At 39.6% G+C, this 18,412-nt stretch overlaps 1 protein-coding gene across 2 annotated transcripts in view; it reads left to right on the top strand.

Annotated features, from left to right (window-relative positions):
• LOC136880948 (proto-oncogene c-Rel) overlaps positions 1-18,412 on the top strand; it is a 149,795-nt gene that overhangs the window by 51,133 nt on the left and 80,250 nt on the right. For both annotated transcript variants that reach the window (XM_067153486.2, XM_067153487.2), the window contains exons 5-6: positions 13,596-13,739; positions 13,864-13,962. In XM_067153486.2, coding sequence (XP_067009587.1) covers positions 13,596-13,739; positions 13,864-13,962 — 243 coding nt within the window. The remainder of the gene's footprint in view (positions 1-13,595; positions 13,740-13,863; positions 13,963-18,412) is intronic.

Here is an 18,412-nt window from a genome sequence, read left to right as displayed (position 1 = left end):
GCGAGGGCGTCTTTTCTGTTTGACCACTGAAGGGAACGGTCACCTTCCAAGGTACGGGTCTTCTTGGCCCCGGCATGCGGTAAGCACTTAATTATTCTTTTTTAACCTTTCAGGTATTCAGTTTCAGATGTAGTGTTTCACTTAATTTATCTTGCCGGAGCGTACCCGTGTTTCCTTCTGCTTCCAAATGTTATCATTATGACTTAGCCGTTTCGGTAAGTCACCTCACTTTGTCAAGAGATAGTTCCCGTTTGTTGTTTTGTAAATTAAATGTTATACGCCTTTCGAAATAATCTTTATAAGTAATATTTTCCTCGGGACTGTCTCATTCATTCCGCTTCATCGTGGAATATTCATCTTTAGGTCGGGTACCCTTTCTCAGAAGTGTTTTTGAGGGGGCTACCCACTGAAGATGCTCTGCTCCATGATTATACGTAAATATTTTTCTCCTTAGATATACCTCTTCACTTTAGTATAGCGTTACCTTCCTTTTATTTATTTCAAACTGTTTTGGGTTTTTAAAGGTAACGCCACAACAGTGGAACGTCATGTGTGATGTTCCGGTGTAAAAGAAATTTAATAACTAAATGCTACCCTCATGGTAAACTGTAAATTGTAATGGTTGTTGAAATAATGCCGTCAAAATTTTAATGGTATATTGGCAATTGCTTTATATATGAAATTGCAGCTAAATTGTTAAGTAAAGTTTAGGATTACATTGACTTCGCTTCTTCAGTATTACCAATACCTTCCACCGCCTTGATATGGATCCCAGCCGCTTCCCGGTTATCCTTTCTTAACAGTCATGTTGGTTAACCTGTTTGTTTTATTTTTTGTGATTTATGTACTTGCAAATTTAGTTTCGTACATGTTGACATGCCTAGTGTAGAGTACTTTTGGTGAATGCACAAGGGTAGCAAACATTTTATCTTCATTAAACCTATTAATTGTAACCTTACGCTTTGGAGAGGTTACAGTACAGTACCTTGGAAGGTGACCGTTCCCTTCAGTGGTCAAACAGAAAAGACGCCCTCGCAGAGCAAGGCTCCAGCGACAACGCTTCTCTCCGGAAATTATGAAATCTTACCACGGCCAATGAGCGTACAATGTTTTCCTTCACCTACCAATCACATTTCCTTTTATTTTCTCCAATAGGAGCGCAGAAATTAGTGCTGACCAAGAACATTTGGGAATCCTCTAGAAATTACGAAATTGATGCAACTTTACGATGCATACTGTAACCTCTCCAAAGGGTAAGGTTACAATTAATAGGTTTAATGAAGATAAAATGTTTGCTACCCTTGTGCATTCACCAAAAGTACTCTACACTAGGCATGTCAACATGTACGAAACTAAATTTGCAAGTACATAAATCACAAAAAATAAAACAAACAGGTTAACCAACGTGACTGTTAAGAAAGGATAACCGGGAAGCGGCTGGGATCCATATCCAGGCGGTGGAAGGTATTGGTAATACTGAAGAAGCGAAGTCAATGTAATCCTAAACTTTACTTAACAATTTAGCTGCAATTTCATATATAAAGCAATAGCCAATATACCATTAAAATTTTGACGGCATTATTTCAACAACCATTACAATTTACAGTTTACCATGAGGGTAGCATTTAGTTATTAAATTTCTTTTACACCGGAACATCACACATGACGTTCCACTGTTGTGGCGTTACCTTTAAAAACCCAAAACAGTTTGAAATAAATAAAAGGAAGGTAACGTTATACTAAAGTGAAGAGGTATATCTAAGGAGAAAAATATTTACGTATAATCATGGAGCAGAGCATCTTCAGTGGGTAGCCCCCTCAAAAACACTTCTGAGAAAGGGTACCCGACCTAAAGATGAATATTCCACGATGGAGCGGAATGAATGAGACAGTCCCGAGGAAAACATTACTTATAAAGATTATTTCGAAAGGCGTATAACATTTAATTTACAAAACAACAAACGGGAACTATCTCTTGACAAAGTGAGGTGACTTACCGAAACGGCTAAGTCATAATGATAACATTTGGAAGCAGAAGGAAACACGGGTACGCTCCGGCAAGATAAATTAAGTGAAACACTACATCTGAAACTGAATACCTGAAAGGTTAAAAAAGAATAATCAAGTGCTTACCGCATGCCGGGGCCAAGAAGACCCGTACCTTGGAAGGTGACCGTTCCCTTCAGTGGTCAAACAGAAATGATGCCCTCGCAGAGCAAGGCTCCAGCGACAACGCTTCTCTCCGGAAATTATGAAATCTTACCACGGCCAATGAGCGTACGATGTTTTCCTTCACCTACCAATCACATTTCCTTTTATTTTCTCCAATAGGAGTGCAGAAATTAGTGCTGACCAAGAACATTTGGGAATCCTCTAGAAATTACGAAATTGATGCAACTTTACGAAACCGGAAATCTCCCACGCCGATGTGGCGTGTGTGGTACAGTATGCACCAGAATTACCATGACAATCAAATAATCTTAAAATCCTATCAACTTCAAACAAATCAAACAATTCCAAACTTCACATACTGAGGAGAAACCAAAACAAACAAATGAATAAATACTTTACATCCATAATTCATCGCCGTCTTCCGAGTCCAAATAATCAAATCTCAATAATCACAACAAAAGACTGTAGAAAATTGAAAGGAGGATTGAAAGAACCTGCATCAACAAAAAATACCAAAAGATGGACAGTGGTGGATAATACCTGTTATTCTTTCTTCTTCCATTAGCGGGATACTTCCTTTTGCATGGTATTGCATTTTCTTCTTCTGAAGTATATTTGCGAAGTGGTTTTCCCATATTGTCATTGAGATACTTGGGGTCACCTTGGTTCTCCGTGGCTCTAGGACTTTGTAGGGTTTTGCTTCTGCTTCTCGTATTAATTCTTCTTCTTCTTGCGGGGAAGAAGTACTAGAAATAGTCAAAAGCTACAAGTACCTAGGACTCACACTGCAAGTGACAGGACATGCCTTTTCCAAGCACATTGAAGGCAGAGCTGTAAGAGCAATAAAGGCGACTTTCGAGATAAAGAAACTGAATCTACTTCCGTCACAACAGCCCTGAGACTATTCGACATAAAGATTGCTAATAATACCAATATAAATGGTCCGTTATTGGACATTATAAATTTTCCAGCTAGCTCATTCTTGGTTGCCAGCGTTTCGCCCTCATGTGCTAGGGTGGGCTCATCAGTTGGTACCTAGCACACTTACCAATACGCTGGCTAGTGCATACCGTGGAGGCCACTACGTAGGCTAACTGGAGCCACCGGCAGTGCCAATGCACTAAGAGACTTTGTCTCATCACTAAAAATTGATGCCTGCTTGGCCATCGGATGATATAGATGTTGATTCCCATAGGGAATCTGAAATATTTGTCCTGAATGAGCAAATTTATAATACCAATATAAATGGTCCGTTATTGGACATTATAAATTTTCCAGCTAGCTCATTCTTGGTTGCCAGCGTTTCGCCCTCATGTGCTAGGGTGGGCTCATCAGTTGGTACCTAGCACACTTACCAATACGCTGGCTAGTGCATACCGTGGAGGCCACTACGTAGGCTAACTGGAGCCACCGGCAGTGCCAATGCACTAAGAGACTTTGTCTCATCACTAAAAATTGATGCCTGCTTGGCCATCGGATGATATAGATGTTGATTCCCATAGGGAATCTGAAATATTTGTCCTGAATGAGCAAATTTATAATACCAATATAAATGGTCCGTTATTGGACATTATAAATTTTCCAGCTAGCTTCTTCTTGGTTGCCAGCGTTTCGCCCTCATGTGCTAGGGTGGGCTCATCAGTTGGTCTCTTAGGTACCTCTAGGTACCAACTGATGAGCCCACCCTAGCACATGAGGGCGAAACGCTGGCAACCAAGAATGAGCTAGCTGGAAAATTTATAATGTCCAATAACGGACCATTTATATTGGTATTATAAATTTGCTCATTCAGGACAAATATTTCAGATTCCCTATGGGAATCAACATCTATATCATCCGATGGCCAAGCAGGCATCAATTTTTAGTGATGAGACAAAGTCTCTTAGTGCATTGGCACTGCCGGTGGCTCCAGTTAGCCTACGTAGTGGCCTCCACGGTATGCACTAGCCAGCGTATTGGTAAGTGTGCTAGGTACCAACTGATGAGCCCACCCTAGCACATGAGGGCGAAACGCTGGCAACCAAGAATGAGCTAGCTGGAAAATTTATAATGTCCAATAACGGACCATTTATATTGGTATTATAAATTTGCTCATTCAGGACAAATATTTCAGATTCCCTATGGGAATCAACATCTATATCATCCGATGGCCAAGCAGGCATCAATTTTTAGTGATGAGACAAAGTCTCTTAGTGCATTGGCACTGCCGGTGGCTCCAGTTAGCCTACGTAGTGGCCTCCACGGTATGCACTAGCCAGCGTATTGGTAAGTGTGCTAGGTACCAACTGATGAGCCCACCCTAGCACATGAGGGCGAAACGCTGGCAACCAAGAATGAGCTAGCTGGAAAATTTATAATGTCCAATAACGGACCATTTATATTGGTATTATAAATTTGCTCATTCAGGACAAATATTTCAGATTCCCTATGGGAATCAACATCTATATCATCCGATGGCCAAGCAGGCATCAATTTTTAGTGATGAGACAAAGTCTCTTAGTGCATTGGCACTGCCGGTGGCTCCAGTTAGCCTACGTAGTGGCCTCCACGGTATGCACTAGCCAGCGTATTGGTAAGTGTGCTAGGTACCAACTGATGAGCCCACCCTAGCACATGAGGGCGAAACGCTGGCAACCAAGAATGAGCTAGCTGGAAAATTTATAATGTCCAATAACGGACCATTTATATTGGTATTATAAATTTGCTCATTCAGGACAAATATTTCAGATTCCCTATGGGAATCAACATCTATATCATCCGATGGCCAAGCAGGCATCAATTTTTAGTGATGAGACAAAGTCTCTTAGTGCATTGGCACTGCCGGTGGCTCCAGTTAGCCTACGTAGTGGCCTCCACGGTATGCACTAGCCAGCGTATTGGTAAGTGTGCTAGGTACCAACTGATGAGCCCACCCTAGCACATGAGGGCGAAACGCTGGCAACCAAGAATGAGCTAGCTGGAAAATTTATAATGTCCAATAACGGACCATTTATATTGGTATTATAAATTTGCTCATTCAGGACAAATATTTCAGATTCCCTATGGGAATCAACATCTATATCATAAAGATTGCTCCCGTTGCCTCATACGGCATACAGCTTATATGGAACCACCTCACATATCTGAAGCGATTAGAGGGAATTAAAACAGCCTACCTGAAAAGAATGCTCTGTGTCTCAAAATACACGCAAAACAGAATAACTTATATCCTGGCAGACACAACCTTCTTTGTAGAAGACCTGATGAAAGCTCATAATCTGATATCAACACCACAAAGCACCAGATTTCTAGAAGACAGGCGACAGAAAGCGAGGGACATCAATCCCGGACTCCTCACCACCCCAGCGATGACAAGCAACGAATGGAAAAAGGCCAACTACCAACTGCGCCATTTATACACGAGAGTGGCAGCCCACGGACTACATCACCGAATATGTTCAACCAAGGGATACCACAGCCCCACCGACAGATGTCAGTGCACCATATGTGGAGGACCATGCATCACGTATCATATCATTGAGTGCAAAGACAGGACATTGACTTTGTCACACTATGCAAATGATGATAATTTTGTTTAATTAATTAATACCTTGTACTATGTGTTTAATAAAATTATATTAATAATACCTAACAAAGTTGTGTACAAAGAACTGGAACCCATTACAGATACTATGCATAAGAAAAGACTGGGATTCTTTGGACATATCATGAGGATGCAGGATTCAAGACTTCTGAAACAACTAGTACAACACAATCTCGTCTCAAAAAATACCACAACAGGATGTAAATGGATCAGAGAAGTAAGAGAAAATCTGAAGGAAATAGGCCTTACAACAGAAGACACCACAAATAAGGTAAAATTGAATACAAAACTTGGGAATACAAACCTCCGCTTCACCCTTACACGAAACAAACTAACAACACGCATATTTTCAGCCAAGGAAAGGACACGAATATCGGAGCGTCTGAAGAAGTACTGGGAGGACCGCAAAGCCTGAACAATCCCTTCAAAGATACCTGAACGATGGACTGTATAAAAATGATATCCTATGCAGTCATAAAAGAAGTAGTGAAGATTGGGAAATCTTTTCAGTGGTTTCGATCGTTGAGGTTTTTGTAATGTCATGTTTTTGTGACGTCACCAGTTTCCGTGTAACCACAATTATAGTCCATTATTATTATTATTATTATTATTATTATTATTATTATTATATTTAACTGTTTTCGAAATATGTTAGGGGCTGTTTAATGAGTATTAGGAAATTAATAAATTACAGTATTTACGCAAGTAATTCCTGCATATTTTTTTAAAAAATTTGAGGTTCGAAATTAGGGTGCAGGTTTTATTTGCGTCAAGGTTGCCAACACTCTCCTGACTCACCTAATTTTCGATGCTGAGTGTACAGTTATGCTTTGTGCAACCGTAGATGGAAGAAAACTGTCCCCATATGTCATATTTAAACAGAAAGCAATTCCGCCTTTTAATTCTAAACTGACTTTACATTTTTTCAAATAGTACCGTATTTTACAGAGTAATTTAAATTCAAAATTTCTCCACGTCACGATAGAACGCGTCTTCCGGAATGTGCAAGGGTAGCTTTCTGCACTTTCACTCACTTCGGTGTGTCTATAGTGTGTTTCACAGTTGAAAATAGAGTGAAATCGTAATTTTTTTGTATTCAGCGTTTTAAGGAAAGCCACAATATCACGTAGCAGGCAGTACGCGGAAAAGCAGAATCCGCAAAAACCTGTGAGGGTTGGCATTTCTGAATTACAAGATGGCTGTTAATTCGAAATCACATAATTGGAAGTACGATTTCTGTATTACAAAGACTTTGAATTAACGAGGTTTTACTGTATCGCAAAACTAACATGAGATTTTGCCGGTGTGTGTGTTTACATTGCACGAAAAGAATTATCCACCATTGGTCGCGTTACTGTCCAGTAAAAAGAGACCACATGTGAGAAGTGTTTTAGGCCCGTATTCGACCAACGTCGATAACTTTTGCTGTTATCTTAGATTTTCAAAACTCGGATATGTCATTATTTCGGATAACGCTCACTTCCGTATTCACCACAGAATTTATTATCTCGGTTTACCAAAACTAGGTTTTCATTTGAACCTCAGTTTGAACTGCATTTTTTCATACTGACATACAGAAAACAAATGACTACATGCTGCCGCCACTATCGAATTGTAAACAAGTTTTTGATTCCATTTGGGGTTTGCAAATAATTTGCATAAATTATGCCCGCTATTGAGCAGAAACGGAGAAAGAAGCCTAATATGACTTTCCAGGAGAATGAATTGTTATTGAACTTGGTGGCAGAAAGCATTAACAAAGGGAATAAGAAAAACCAATTATAGCCTACACATTGTACGTCACTCAAAAAATAAGTCAGTATTTCTTCATTCTTCATTAAAAGTCACCCAGTCATGTACCGTACAAGATATTAGCTATAATCAAGAATTCATTTTAAGCCTACCTATGTGTTGGGAATTCCAGGTTATGTTCGGAAGCTTTAGATAACCTAAAATGTGTCTGAAAATCAGAGTCGTCGTCGTCCTGGAAATATGTCGCATGTTCTTTTATCCATCTAGGACGTTTATTAATTGCATAATCTTGATCATATTACTCGTCGCTGTGATTTTATCTTTCGATTAGATATTCCAGCCGCCTGCGGGCGTTAGACGTGGAGTGTGACAAACTTGTAAGTAATTCTAGTGATGCAAGAGACAATGAATCTTCCCATCTACAGGAATCAAGCCTATTGCAAGCTCAGATTAATGAAATACCTGTCACATAACCGTATTTCCCAGCATAATCGTCGCACTTTTTATACCAAAATTTTAGAAAAAATAGAAGTGTGCGACCATTATACGAAGAATTTTTAATACCAGTATTTGTATTACTCAAAAAATTTATTTATAACTAAATTGTATTTGATACAAATTTAAGATGCATGTAATACTCGCGTGTTTATACATAAAAAAAATTAATAGTCTAAAACAGAATTCATAATTATTCACAACAATTCGGCGAACGTTTTTCCAACCTGAAAATAAAAATGAACGTATTAGGTTAATTGTCATTAATTTGAGTATTAAAGTTAAAATATTACACTTGCAAAAAATTATCGCTTTGTTGTGAAATACGGACTTACCGGTACACAATTTATTCCAAATCTTCTGTGTCACTATCGCAGGTTTCGGTATCTGATGCGCCGTCCTCACGGCTGTTAATATCAGTATCAGATTCTTCGTCTCTGTGCCACACTGCGTCATCTTCGGATCCGTCTAGCGCATTCGAAATCCCAGTCTTTTTGAAGCTCTTCGAGACTAGTTCAGGTGGTATAAGATCCCAACTCTTCATCACCCACAAGCATAACAAGTCCAAGGATGGATGCCTGATATTTGTAGCGGGCATCAATTGCTGATCGCCGCTCATCATCCACTCGTTGTAAAATCAACGTAAGTGGTCTTTAAAGGGTTTATTAATACATACGTCTAGTGACTACAAAGCAGATGTTAGGCCACCAGGAATGACTATCTGTCGTGTCTTATTTTTACTGAGAAGTTGCTTCACTTCGTTCACGAGGTGACCTCGGAAACTACTAAAATAAGCAGAGCTGGTTGTTTTAATAGTGCACCGGGTCTTCTATCCCACACAGTTTTAACCCAGTCCAGCATGAGTTCTACGTCCATCCAACCCTTTGGTTGCACTCGTACGTGAATTCCACGGGGCAACTGTATATTCTTAGGCATAGTTTTCCTCTTGAAAATGATGTAAGGCGGCAACTTTCTTCCGTCAGCTGTAATGGCTAGCATTGCCGTGCATCGAAACTTCTCACTACAGCTGGTTTTCATTAATACACTCCGTGATCCTTTTAGCGCAATAGTGCTGTTGCGAGGCATATCAAAAAAAAAATGGAGTCTGATCGGCATTACCGATTTGAGAAAGCAAGTACGAAGTTTCCTTGCGCAAACGTATGACAAATCGGTGAAAATTTACAATCTTGTCCATGTAATCAGCAGGCTACTTTTAGCTTAGTGTTGTTCTCCTTCGCACTGACAGATTGTGTCGTCGCATGAACCCCTTAATCCACCCACGACTCGCCTTAAACTGAGTTATGTTGTGTTTGCGCGCTACCTCCCGTCCCTTAATTTGTAACATTTCATATGATACATGCAGCTATTGCTACGTATTTCATTGATGTACATAAACACTTCTTCGTCAATTATAAGAAACTTCCCTGTTTTAGGACCTCTAAACGCGTGTCTAGAAGGGTTTGTGCTTTTTAGCTTGTTTTTTAATTTCCGCCAGTCGCGCACCAACTTTTCACTCACTGAACATTTTCTTCCTGCAGCTCTGTTCCCGTGCTGTTCAACGAACGCTTAGCTTGAAGCCGCAGAATAGTTTCTATATTTACCCATAATCGCTTATAAATGCTTCACACGTTAATGTTTTGCAATATAAATGACTTTCCGTAATTGTTCACTATTAAAACAAATTATTCCTACAAACACCCCAAACACAAATTAAAAACTTAAATTCTCATGCACACATGTCTACAGTAATCATATGTCACAAACAAATAAATGCATCTGTGATCTGTCCATTCCAGAGCAGCCATACTGTTAGGCAGCAAGGAAGCATGCAGCAATTTGTTATCAGTTGAGCTCGTTGGTTGCGACACAGTAGTGCGCTTGCGTAAAGCTTGCAAACTGGAGCGCAGACGTCTTCATACATTGCTCTAGCTAGTGCGGTGTAGATCTACTGTAGTTGACCGTGTTCCGAGACGTCAGTAACAAACATTCATTTTTTCAATTTCTTTTAAACATACGGTAATTAGGATTATATTTCTTCCCAGTTATTGATGATTTTACATTACATTACTGACTAGTTTATAAAATAAAACTTTAATACCATTGGATAATAATTATCTTGACTGCTTGGGTAAAAGTTTTCATCCCATGCCCGGACACTTATGACGTAGTAGTAAGATAAGAGTCTAGCGATGACAACTGAGACATCGTAAATAATTCGGCTGACCGTGAGCTGAATAATTCCGTGGAAATCTGCGTTATCGTCTTGGATTTCACTTTGTTAGCAATAACGCAGGAGCCGGCCCCCTGGTGTAGGGGTAGCTTTCCTGCCTCTTACACGGAGACCCTGGGTTCAATTCACGGCCGGGTCAGGGAATTTTACCTGTATCTGAGGGCTGGTTCGAGGTCCACTCAACCTACGTGATTACAATTGAGAAGCTATCTGACAGTGAGATGGTGACCCCGGTCTAGAGAGCCAAGAATAACGGCCGTGAGGATTCATCGTGCTGACCACACAACACCTTGTAATCTGCAGGCCTTCGGGCTGAGCAGCGGTCGCTTGCTAGACCAAGGTCCTTCGCGACTGTTGCGTTGGGGGGGCGGGTGGTTGTAATAATGCAGAATTCTATCAGACCTCTTGTCTACTAGAAGACAAGTGTGTGTTGGTACCGGTATTTCCTGGCTAAGTTGCTGATAAGCGATAACTTACAGCCTTATGTATTTCAAATGAGAACTCATAATATGTAGGTGGTGAATAAATTGTACACTGTCTCGCGACCACGTTGTCAAACTACCGATAGCCTGCCAGTGAACCATGTGTCGTACATATACCGGTATTATTTATTTATACGTTGTGCAACATCTCGCAAATGTGACTGTGTTGCCAAATTGCCCATAAACCATACACGTATTTAAATTGCGCATTCATGTGCAACTTACATTGCAGTTCCATTTACCTTTTAACCAGATTGGTGAAAAAAATTTGGACGTGCGGCGATTATGCGATTAAATGTTTAAAATCAGATTTTTGTATTGAAAATAAATGGTTGCGACGATTATGCCGGGAAATATGGTACTTGCTCATTTTCATGGAAAATATATTTCATAGCAGTGATATTTGCTTAAAGACCACATGAACCTCGCGGACTGATACGAAATATTTGTTTATGCCTAAGTTACTCTTCCGATGAAAGGAATATTTTTTTTTCTTTTTTTTTCAAATTGAGTCTTTCTAAAATGAGGGTCCGGGCATTATTCGACGGCAGGGATTATTCGGGTAAATATGGTATATCATTTTTTAATGGATTTTGAAATGTGCTTTACTGGTATAGTGTATGATTTAATTACTGTAAGAAGAGTGGAGACTTTTAGGTGTGTGTTATCATTGAGGTTATACTCGTGTATCAAAAATAATTACAAATCTTTAGATGTAAAGGAGTCAGTAGAAATTCACATCATGAAAAGGAACAACAGAATAACCTCAACTCAACCTAATGTGGACCAAGAGGTTGTAGCGTCCTAAATGTTTAGTTTTACGAAATAATTGGTGGGTTATTCACAACTCATAATATTTTACTGCCTGTTGATCTAATTAAAGCTCTAGCAGAATACAGGACTCAGAAAAATACAACATAACAGTTGTAAAAAATGAGTACACTTACATACATAATTAAAGAAATGATGGTATACAATATTAAATAGAAGGAAGGATCCACCTTTTCAATACTCTGTTATTAAGTTGAACGAAATAGAAGTTACAACCTGTTCATTTGGGACCGGTTTCAACACATTTGAAGTGTCATCATGAGCCAATTAGTAAGTCAGAGCAAAAATTATATCATAAAGTTCTAAAGACACATAACTCAATGATCACAGTCAAAAAGAGTACGTAGAATAATAAACACTTTCGTGTCAAAGCAATTCCACTTGAAGTTCATAAGCAGATCTTGTATAATCTGCTTGTGCTGCATTCACTTATGAAGATGTTGTATTAAAGGCCAATAACAAGATAAAGGACTTGTTCTAAGATGAAAACTTGAAAGATAAATCATTATGAAATTGAACTTTGTGATATGCAGTTATGTATAGTTGTTGCTAGGCAAGGTCTTGTAGGCATTTATTTTTTCAACCGAAGAGTGGAAATCGATGTAATTGAAGTCTAAGGAATACAGTGTAGGACTTAATTTCAACAATTCAAAGTGGATATATAAATATTAAAAAGAATTTTGTTTAAGAAGCCTTTCTCGTGGACAGTTGAGATTTCTTCTGATGACGCAGAGCACATTCTCTGCGAAACGTAAAGAATTTCACCTTATTTTCTTGACACAGCATAAGCCCAAAAGCCTATAGAGTATCATGTCTATAAGTACGGGCCGTGAAAGCATCAGTGGCAACAGAGAAATAATATGTCGGCTGCAGATGCACTTTGCTCCTCCTTGTAACGGTGCATTCCTTCCGCGTCATGTAGTCCTTCACTGTGAGTCATCTTTTTAACTTCTCCTTTGTCTTCTATCTCTTTGTCTTCTGATTTATTTTCATCCTTATCTTTATTGTTCTCCTTGACTAGATCAACTGTTTCACTATCTAAAAGTTCACAGTCTCTGGTAAGAATCCAATTGGAGTTTGGTTTTAGTATATGGGACGCAGATCAGGAAAGCTGCCCGATTTCTTCTTTGTGATTTCTGACAAAAGACATTTTCAATTGCACAGACTATGAAACACAACACTTGTAAGCCTGGATGTAAACTGAGGGACTGTACCAATGTACAGTAGGGAGCAGTCTTAAGTTGAGCCTGCTAATGTCTAACAGAAATGGAAGGGTATGAGAATGTTGATTGACAGAAGCTACCTACCTTTCACCAGTAACTTCTGAAAGGCTGTTGCCAATTTTGTTAGACAGTTCCATAAATTAGTGTCAGAAAGGGAAAGGGATTCAGATTAGAATATCATGAGAAAGTTTTGAACAGAACATGAAAGCATCCGGATATTCAGATGCATAAATATATACAGTGTTGTAGTTACAATAATAGAGTACTGTAATTAAAAAACCTGTTTAAAGCCATGTCAGAAATTGCAATATTACACTCTGGCCATTAATAGACCACATTATTGCAAAGATAATGTTCTGCTTGACCAGCAAAAATCAAGTGATTAATTTAAAATAGTGCTGGTCAAGTTGTCGAGTTAGCGGAATTCTGCTGTGTTGTTATTTTTATTTTTGTTATCTTTCTCATGTACCGGTAATTGACTTTTTTGCCTTGACTGTTGCATATTATTGAAGTTATCTCAGGTTTGAAAATGATGCATAAATTAAGTGAGCAGTACCCTACTTTTGGATCTAAGGTGTAAATTTGGCTGCGAGAGGGCAGCACCGTGTGGAAAGTTACTCATGAGGATGGCGTCGGCAATCGAGTGTGAGTGAAGGGTTTGGTTGTGCATTATAGCGTTTGTTTTATTTTTTTAATGTGTAGAAACATTAAAGATGCTGCTGTTGTACCATATATCCCTGTGGTTTCTTGCTGTCTCCTCCTTTCCCCATTCTTTTTGAAGGTGTTATGGAATAGCAATAATTAATACGATTTATTTGTGTGTGCAGCGGGTTTCTCACATCGCAGTCAGCCGACGAGTATCGACCTCAATGCCGTACGACTGTGCTTTCAAGTATTCCTCGAAGGATCAGAGAAGGGGAAATTTTCCTTTCCGCTTCCGCCCGTTGTTTCGGATCCCATATACGATAAAAGTAGGACACCTTTTTATTACCATCACTTTTATTGATTTAATTTTTTTTTTTTTTTTTTTTTTTTTTTTTTGAATGTATAAGTTATGTACTGCTTACTTTCATTTGCTGTTCTTATTGCTTGCAGAGGCAATGTCAGATTTAACCATCTGTAAACTGAGTGACTGCAGTTCAAGTGTTGCTGGTGGAAAGGAAATTATCCTACTGTGTGAAAAAGTAACCAAAGGTGAGTACTATGTACATTGCTTACAGTAAACCAACTCACCTGGTTAACAGCAGCAATTTAGCAATATTCTGCTGTGCATTTGAAGTGATAATAGTGCTGGTAGAAGGCACTGTTTTATCTCGTGGGGGTAAAGGCAGTAGAGTACAGTCGAAACCGGTTAAGACGTCCCTCTCTAGCGCGTTTCCCTGGTAATTATGCCATTATCCCGAAGTCTCAGGACGTGTCCTATTAAACACATGCTAAAGAAACCTGGTTAGCACATTTACAGCACTCTTTTAGTACACTCATAACTCTCACCATAAGTAATTTAAATTAGAGTTCCTGGCCTCATTATGCACACGACAGGCCACTTGTTCTCTTTGCGACAGGCCAGCGACAACTAGTCTGGGTAAGGATTTGGTAGAGAACTTAATTTCGCGGCCCCGGAGCACGGTCGTGTGTCGGCCTACAGCCGCAGGGACTGTCAGTCCCAAGCCAGTCTTATTCTCTTTGCTTCTGACGTGTTGGTGCTTAATTTTATGTTCATGAGGCCTTTTTCAGAGGTGTAGGTTCGACCTACTTCCGCGCTTAGCTGCCAGTCCGCCTGGGCCTTAACTAAGAACTGATTTTTCAAATAGTCTTTCAGATGATGCGGAGGCGGAGAGTAATAGTGCGCGCTTGAGCAGGCAGTCCGTGGCGAGTCGTGATCTCACGCCCACAGTTACTTGTTCTGTTTTTATGTATGTCATCATACACAGTGGATCAACCGAGCTCGCAACATCAGTACTGTGACCTGTGTCAGAATCCGATAGTGTACCTATAAGAAAGTAGAAATGGATTTAGACGATAAAACAAAATTAGGCCCGCTCTCACCCATTTGACATTTATTTATTTTCAATTTAAAAGTTACCGTATAATCTCGAGTACCACCAGCACTGAATGTATAATATAACTATTTAAAATAGTTCATTTGAATCCGCACGGTTTTTTCGAAAATATCGCTTCCAAAATTGAGTGCGGGTCTTATTTAAAATTTGGGGAAATTTATCTTTCCGAATGCGCGTAAATCGGGCATCACCGCCGGCGCGCTTGGCAACAATGCTCTCTCCACTCTCAGTGTACTCTACTTCCATGCTTGGCGTCAGTCTCACGCACGTTCTCGGAGTATCAATATGAATTCCACAAAGCGTTTGCGATCTTTTACTGCAAGTGAGAAACTGAAAGTAGTTTGGGAAGCCGAAATTATTGGAAATCGTGTTGCCGGTAGGAAATACGATATTGACAAGTCGTATATTCGTTATTGGAGAAAGGAGAAAAATATGCTATTAACATGTAGTGGTGATTGTAGAGCTTTTCGTGGACTGAGTGTACAGTTTCCAGAAATTGAAAAAAAACTTAATAAATGTGTGACAGAAAGGTAGGAATTGGGATATGGTGTGTCAACCGAAATGTGTCGGCTAAAGGCATTAGAGATCGCAGAGGAACTTTCAACGGAAGGGTTTAAGGCAAGCCGAGGATGGGTTTGTAATTTTCATAAAAGAAATGCGTTGAGCATATGAAGGCGTACCTCTCTTTCACAGCGTCTTCCTGGTGCCTACGATGAGAAGTTGTCATTTCAGCATCACATAATTCGGTTGCGGAAGGAAAATGCATATTTGCTTTCCCAAATTGGCAATGCAGATCAGACGCCAGTCTACTTTGAAATGCCAGTGGACAGGACTGTGAATGTTAAGGGTGGTATAAGCGTTACCATTAGAACAGGTGGTAATGAAAAACAACGGTGTACGGTAATGTTATGTATTCTAGCCGACGGAACCAAATTGGCACCGTACATTGTTCTCAAGCGAAAGACTCTTCCTAAAAATCTACCCGCTGATGTTATTGTCAGATCTCGGAACTCCGGCTGGATGGACAGTTCACTTGTGGAAGACTGGGTAAAGTGTGTCTGGCAACGTCGCCCTGGTGCATTATTGGGACAAGAGAGCTTGCTTGTTTTCAACAGTTACCGCGGCCACACAACAGACTTGCGAAGAAACATATCAAGAATGGGAAGACCGACCTAGCAGTCATTCCGGGCAGGATGACGTCTATGCTACAGCCGCTCGATATCTGCGTGAACCGTCCATTTAAAGCAGCCTTGAAACAGCTCTATACAGAATGGATGGCGGCTGATAATCACACATTGACACCAACTGGTCGCATTCAGCGCCCGGAAGTTCAACTGCTGTGTTCGATGGTTTTGACGGCATGGAATTGTATCCCTGCAGACCTCATACGGAAGAGCTTCAGGAAATGTAGCATTTCTAATGCTATGGACGGCAGCGATGACAACATTTTGTGGGAAGGTGATGATGAAAGTTCCAAAGTTGGTACTGATGATGATGATGAACATCGTTGGATATCGTTCTGGAAATGTTTGTTTACTTTTATTTGTATTTTCTAATCATTTGATGTGTGTTAGTAAAGATGATTGTAAATAATTTTGACTTCACTTTTTTAAAATTTTGTTCTTTCACAATAAGGTTGCAGATCTTATTCAGTGGCGGGTGGTATTCGAGATTATGCGGTATTTGTGTGCTTTTTTCTTTTCCTCAAAATTTTAACTCTTCTCTTTCTCTAACGAAATGTGAAAGACACAGCATGCTTTAACCAAGTTTGTTTTCTTAAGAGTAGAAGGTAAACAAAGTCCATGATGGTCCATATTTATTACCCACACTGAAAAGTGTTGAAAAGGATCCTCTGGAAAGCATGGGGAATTATGCACCACATGGCCTGCTGTATGTGTAAGAGTCAGCAGAAGCGGGTGCACCCGCGTATTCACACAGGTGCGTTTTACTCCTGTTCCATCTGAAAGAGGCATGAGTGACTTGTGTAACAATGTACGTAAATTAGGCCTACTGTACTTACGTGTGTAACAACGTTCATAAATTAGGCCTATTTTACTTGCGTATACTGCATTAAAGATCCTGAGAGACATTCCAATAAATTCACATGGTATGGCTGCAACGTTAAGATCAGAGCTGGCCGTGTGGATCGTCTACCTCCGTTTGGAGACGACGTCTTAAGAAGAAGATACAGCTGACATGTTGGTGCTTAATTTTACGTTCATAAGTGAATTGTGTGACAGTGTACATAAATTAGGGCTACGTGCTGTACTTATATAATACCAATATAGTCGGTCCGTTATTGGACATTATAAATTTTCCAGCTAAATTATTCCTGGTTGCCAGCGTTTTGCCCTAGTGTGCTAAGTTGGGCTCATCAGTTGGAAAATAGCACACTTACCAAGACGCATGGCTAGTGCATACCGTGGAGGCCATAGCGTAGGCTACTTGGAGCCACCGGCAGTGCCAATGCACTGAGAGAGACTGTCTGTACTCATATGCATAGAGGTTTGCAGGAGATTCAGTTATAGAGAAGAAGAAAGCTAAACAGTTTATAGATGATGAAAAATTAAAGGTTATTGAGAAAGTGATTGCTAAACCACATGAAACTTGTGCAATAGGGAACATGCATGATCCGGGGTTTTAATTAAAAATATGCTAATCTGATTCAAAATTTCATGCAGAATTCAAAAATGTGATCAGAATGTACAAATAATAACTCCAAATATGATAAAAATCTACGAAAATGTCACGTCACGCTAGTACGCGATCTCATTGGTCTGACGTCATCGTACAGGTTGACTGAATTAGCAGACGAAATAACACATAGTGTGCTGTGAGAAGCAGGATACACTTTGCGTATTTCTACTTTACGTTAGTGTCTAGTATGGTTAAATTCGAGGTCTATACATCGGATAATAATCTGAGTGGTATATTTTAGACTTAAAATGAATCCTGCGCAGACAGTGAGGCAGAAAACTTATAAATGGTGTAGAGTTCCGATGTGCAATAGCACATCGCATACCATACCAAACAAATTGTTTATAAATGTTCCAAAGACGCTTAAACTAGGGAGAAGTGGATTTTGGCGAGCCGGAGAAATGCTGGTGATATATCGGAAAAGTCTACAGTTTATTATTTTGAAGATTTTAACGTAAGATGAATTTGTTTGAATTTTCAAATCACTTTTCCATGTCAGCTGTTCTAGTGGTAAAACTTTAAATTTTAATGTATGATGCTTTATTTAAATGCTTCAATTACATCTTGGAATATGAAAGTAATAAACAGTGCATTAAATAATGCTGATTATTAAAGTATTCTCCAAACCTAACCTATGTTTTGGGTGATCCATGTCAAGATAATAAATCAAAAGGGTTATGAACCATTTTGACAGCTCTAATTCTACCAATATATCTTGGCATGGGACAGTTATGTATGTCTTTATTGAAGAGCTTAATTGGTAAATAGTCCGACTCGTTGGCTGAACGGTCAGCGTACTGGCCTTCGGTTCAGAGGGTCCCGGGTTCGATTCCAGGCCGGGTCGGGGATTTTAACCTTAATTGGTTAATTCCAATGGCACGGGGGCT

The sequence above is a fragment of the Anabrus simplex genome, chromosome 9 (genome assembly GCF_040414725.1).
Source record: "Anabrus simplex isolate iqAnaSimp1 chromosome 9, ASM4041472v1, whole genome shotgun sequence".
Classification (NCBI taxonomy): domain Eukaryota; kingdom Metazoa; phylum Arthropoda; class Insecta; order Orthoptera; family Tettigoniidae; genus Anabrus; species Anabrus simplex.
Note: the sequence above shows the minus strand (reverse complement) of the source record. Positions and strands in the feature narration are given on the sequence as shown.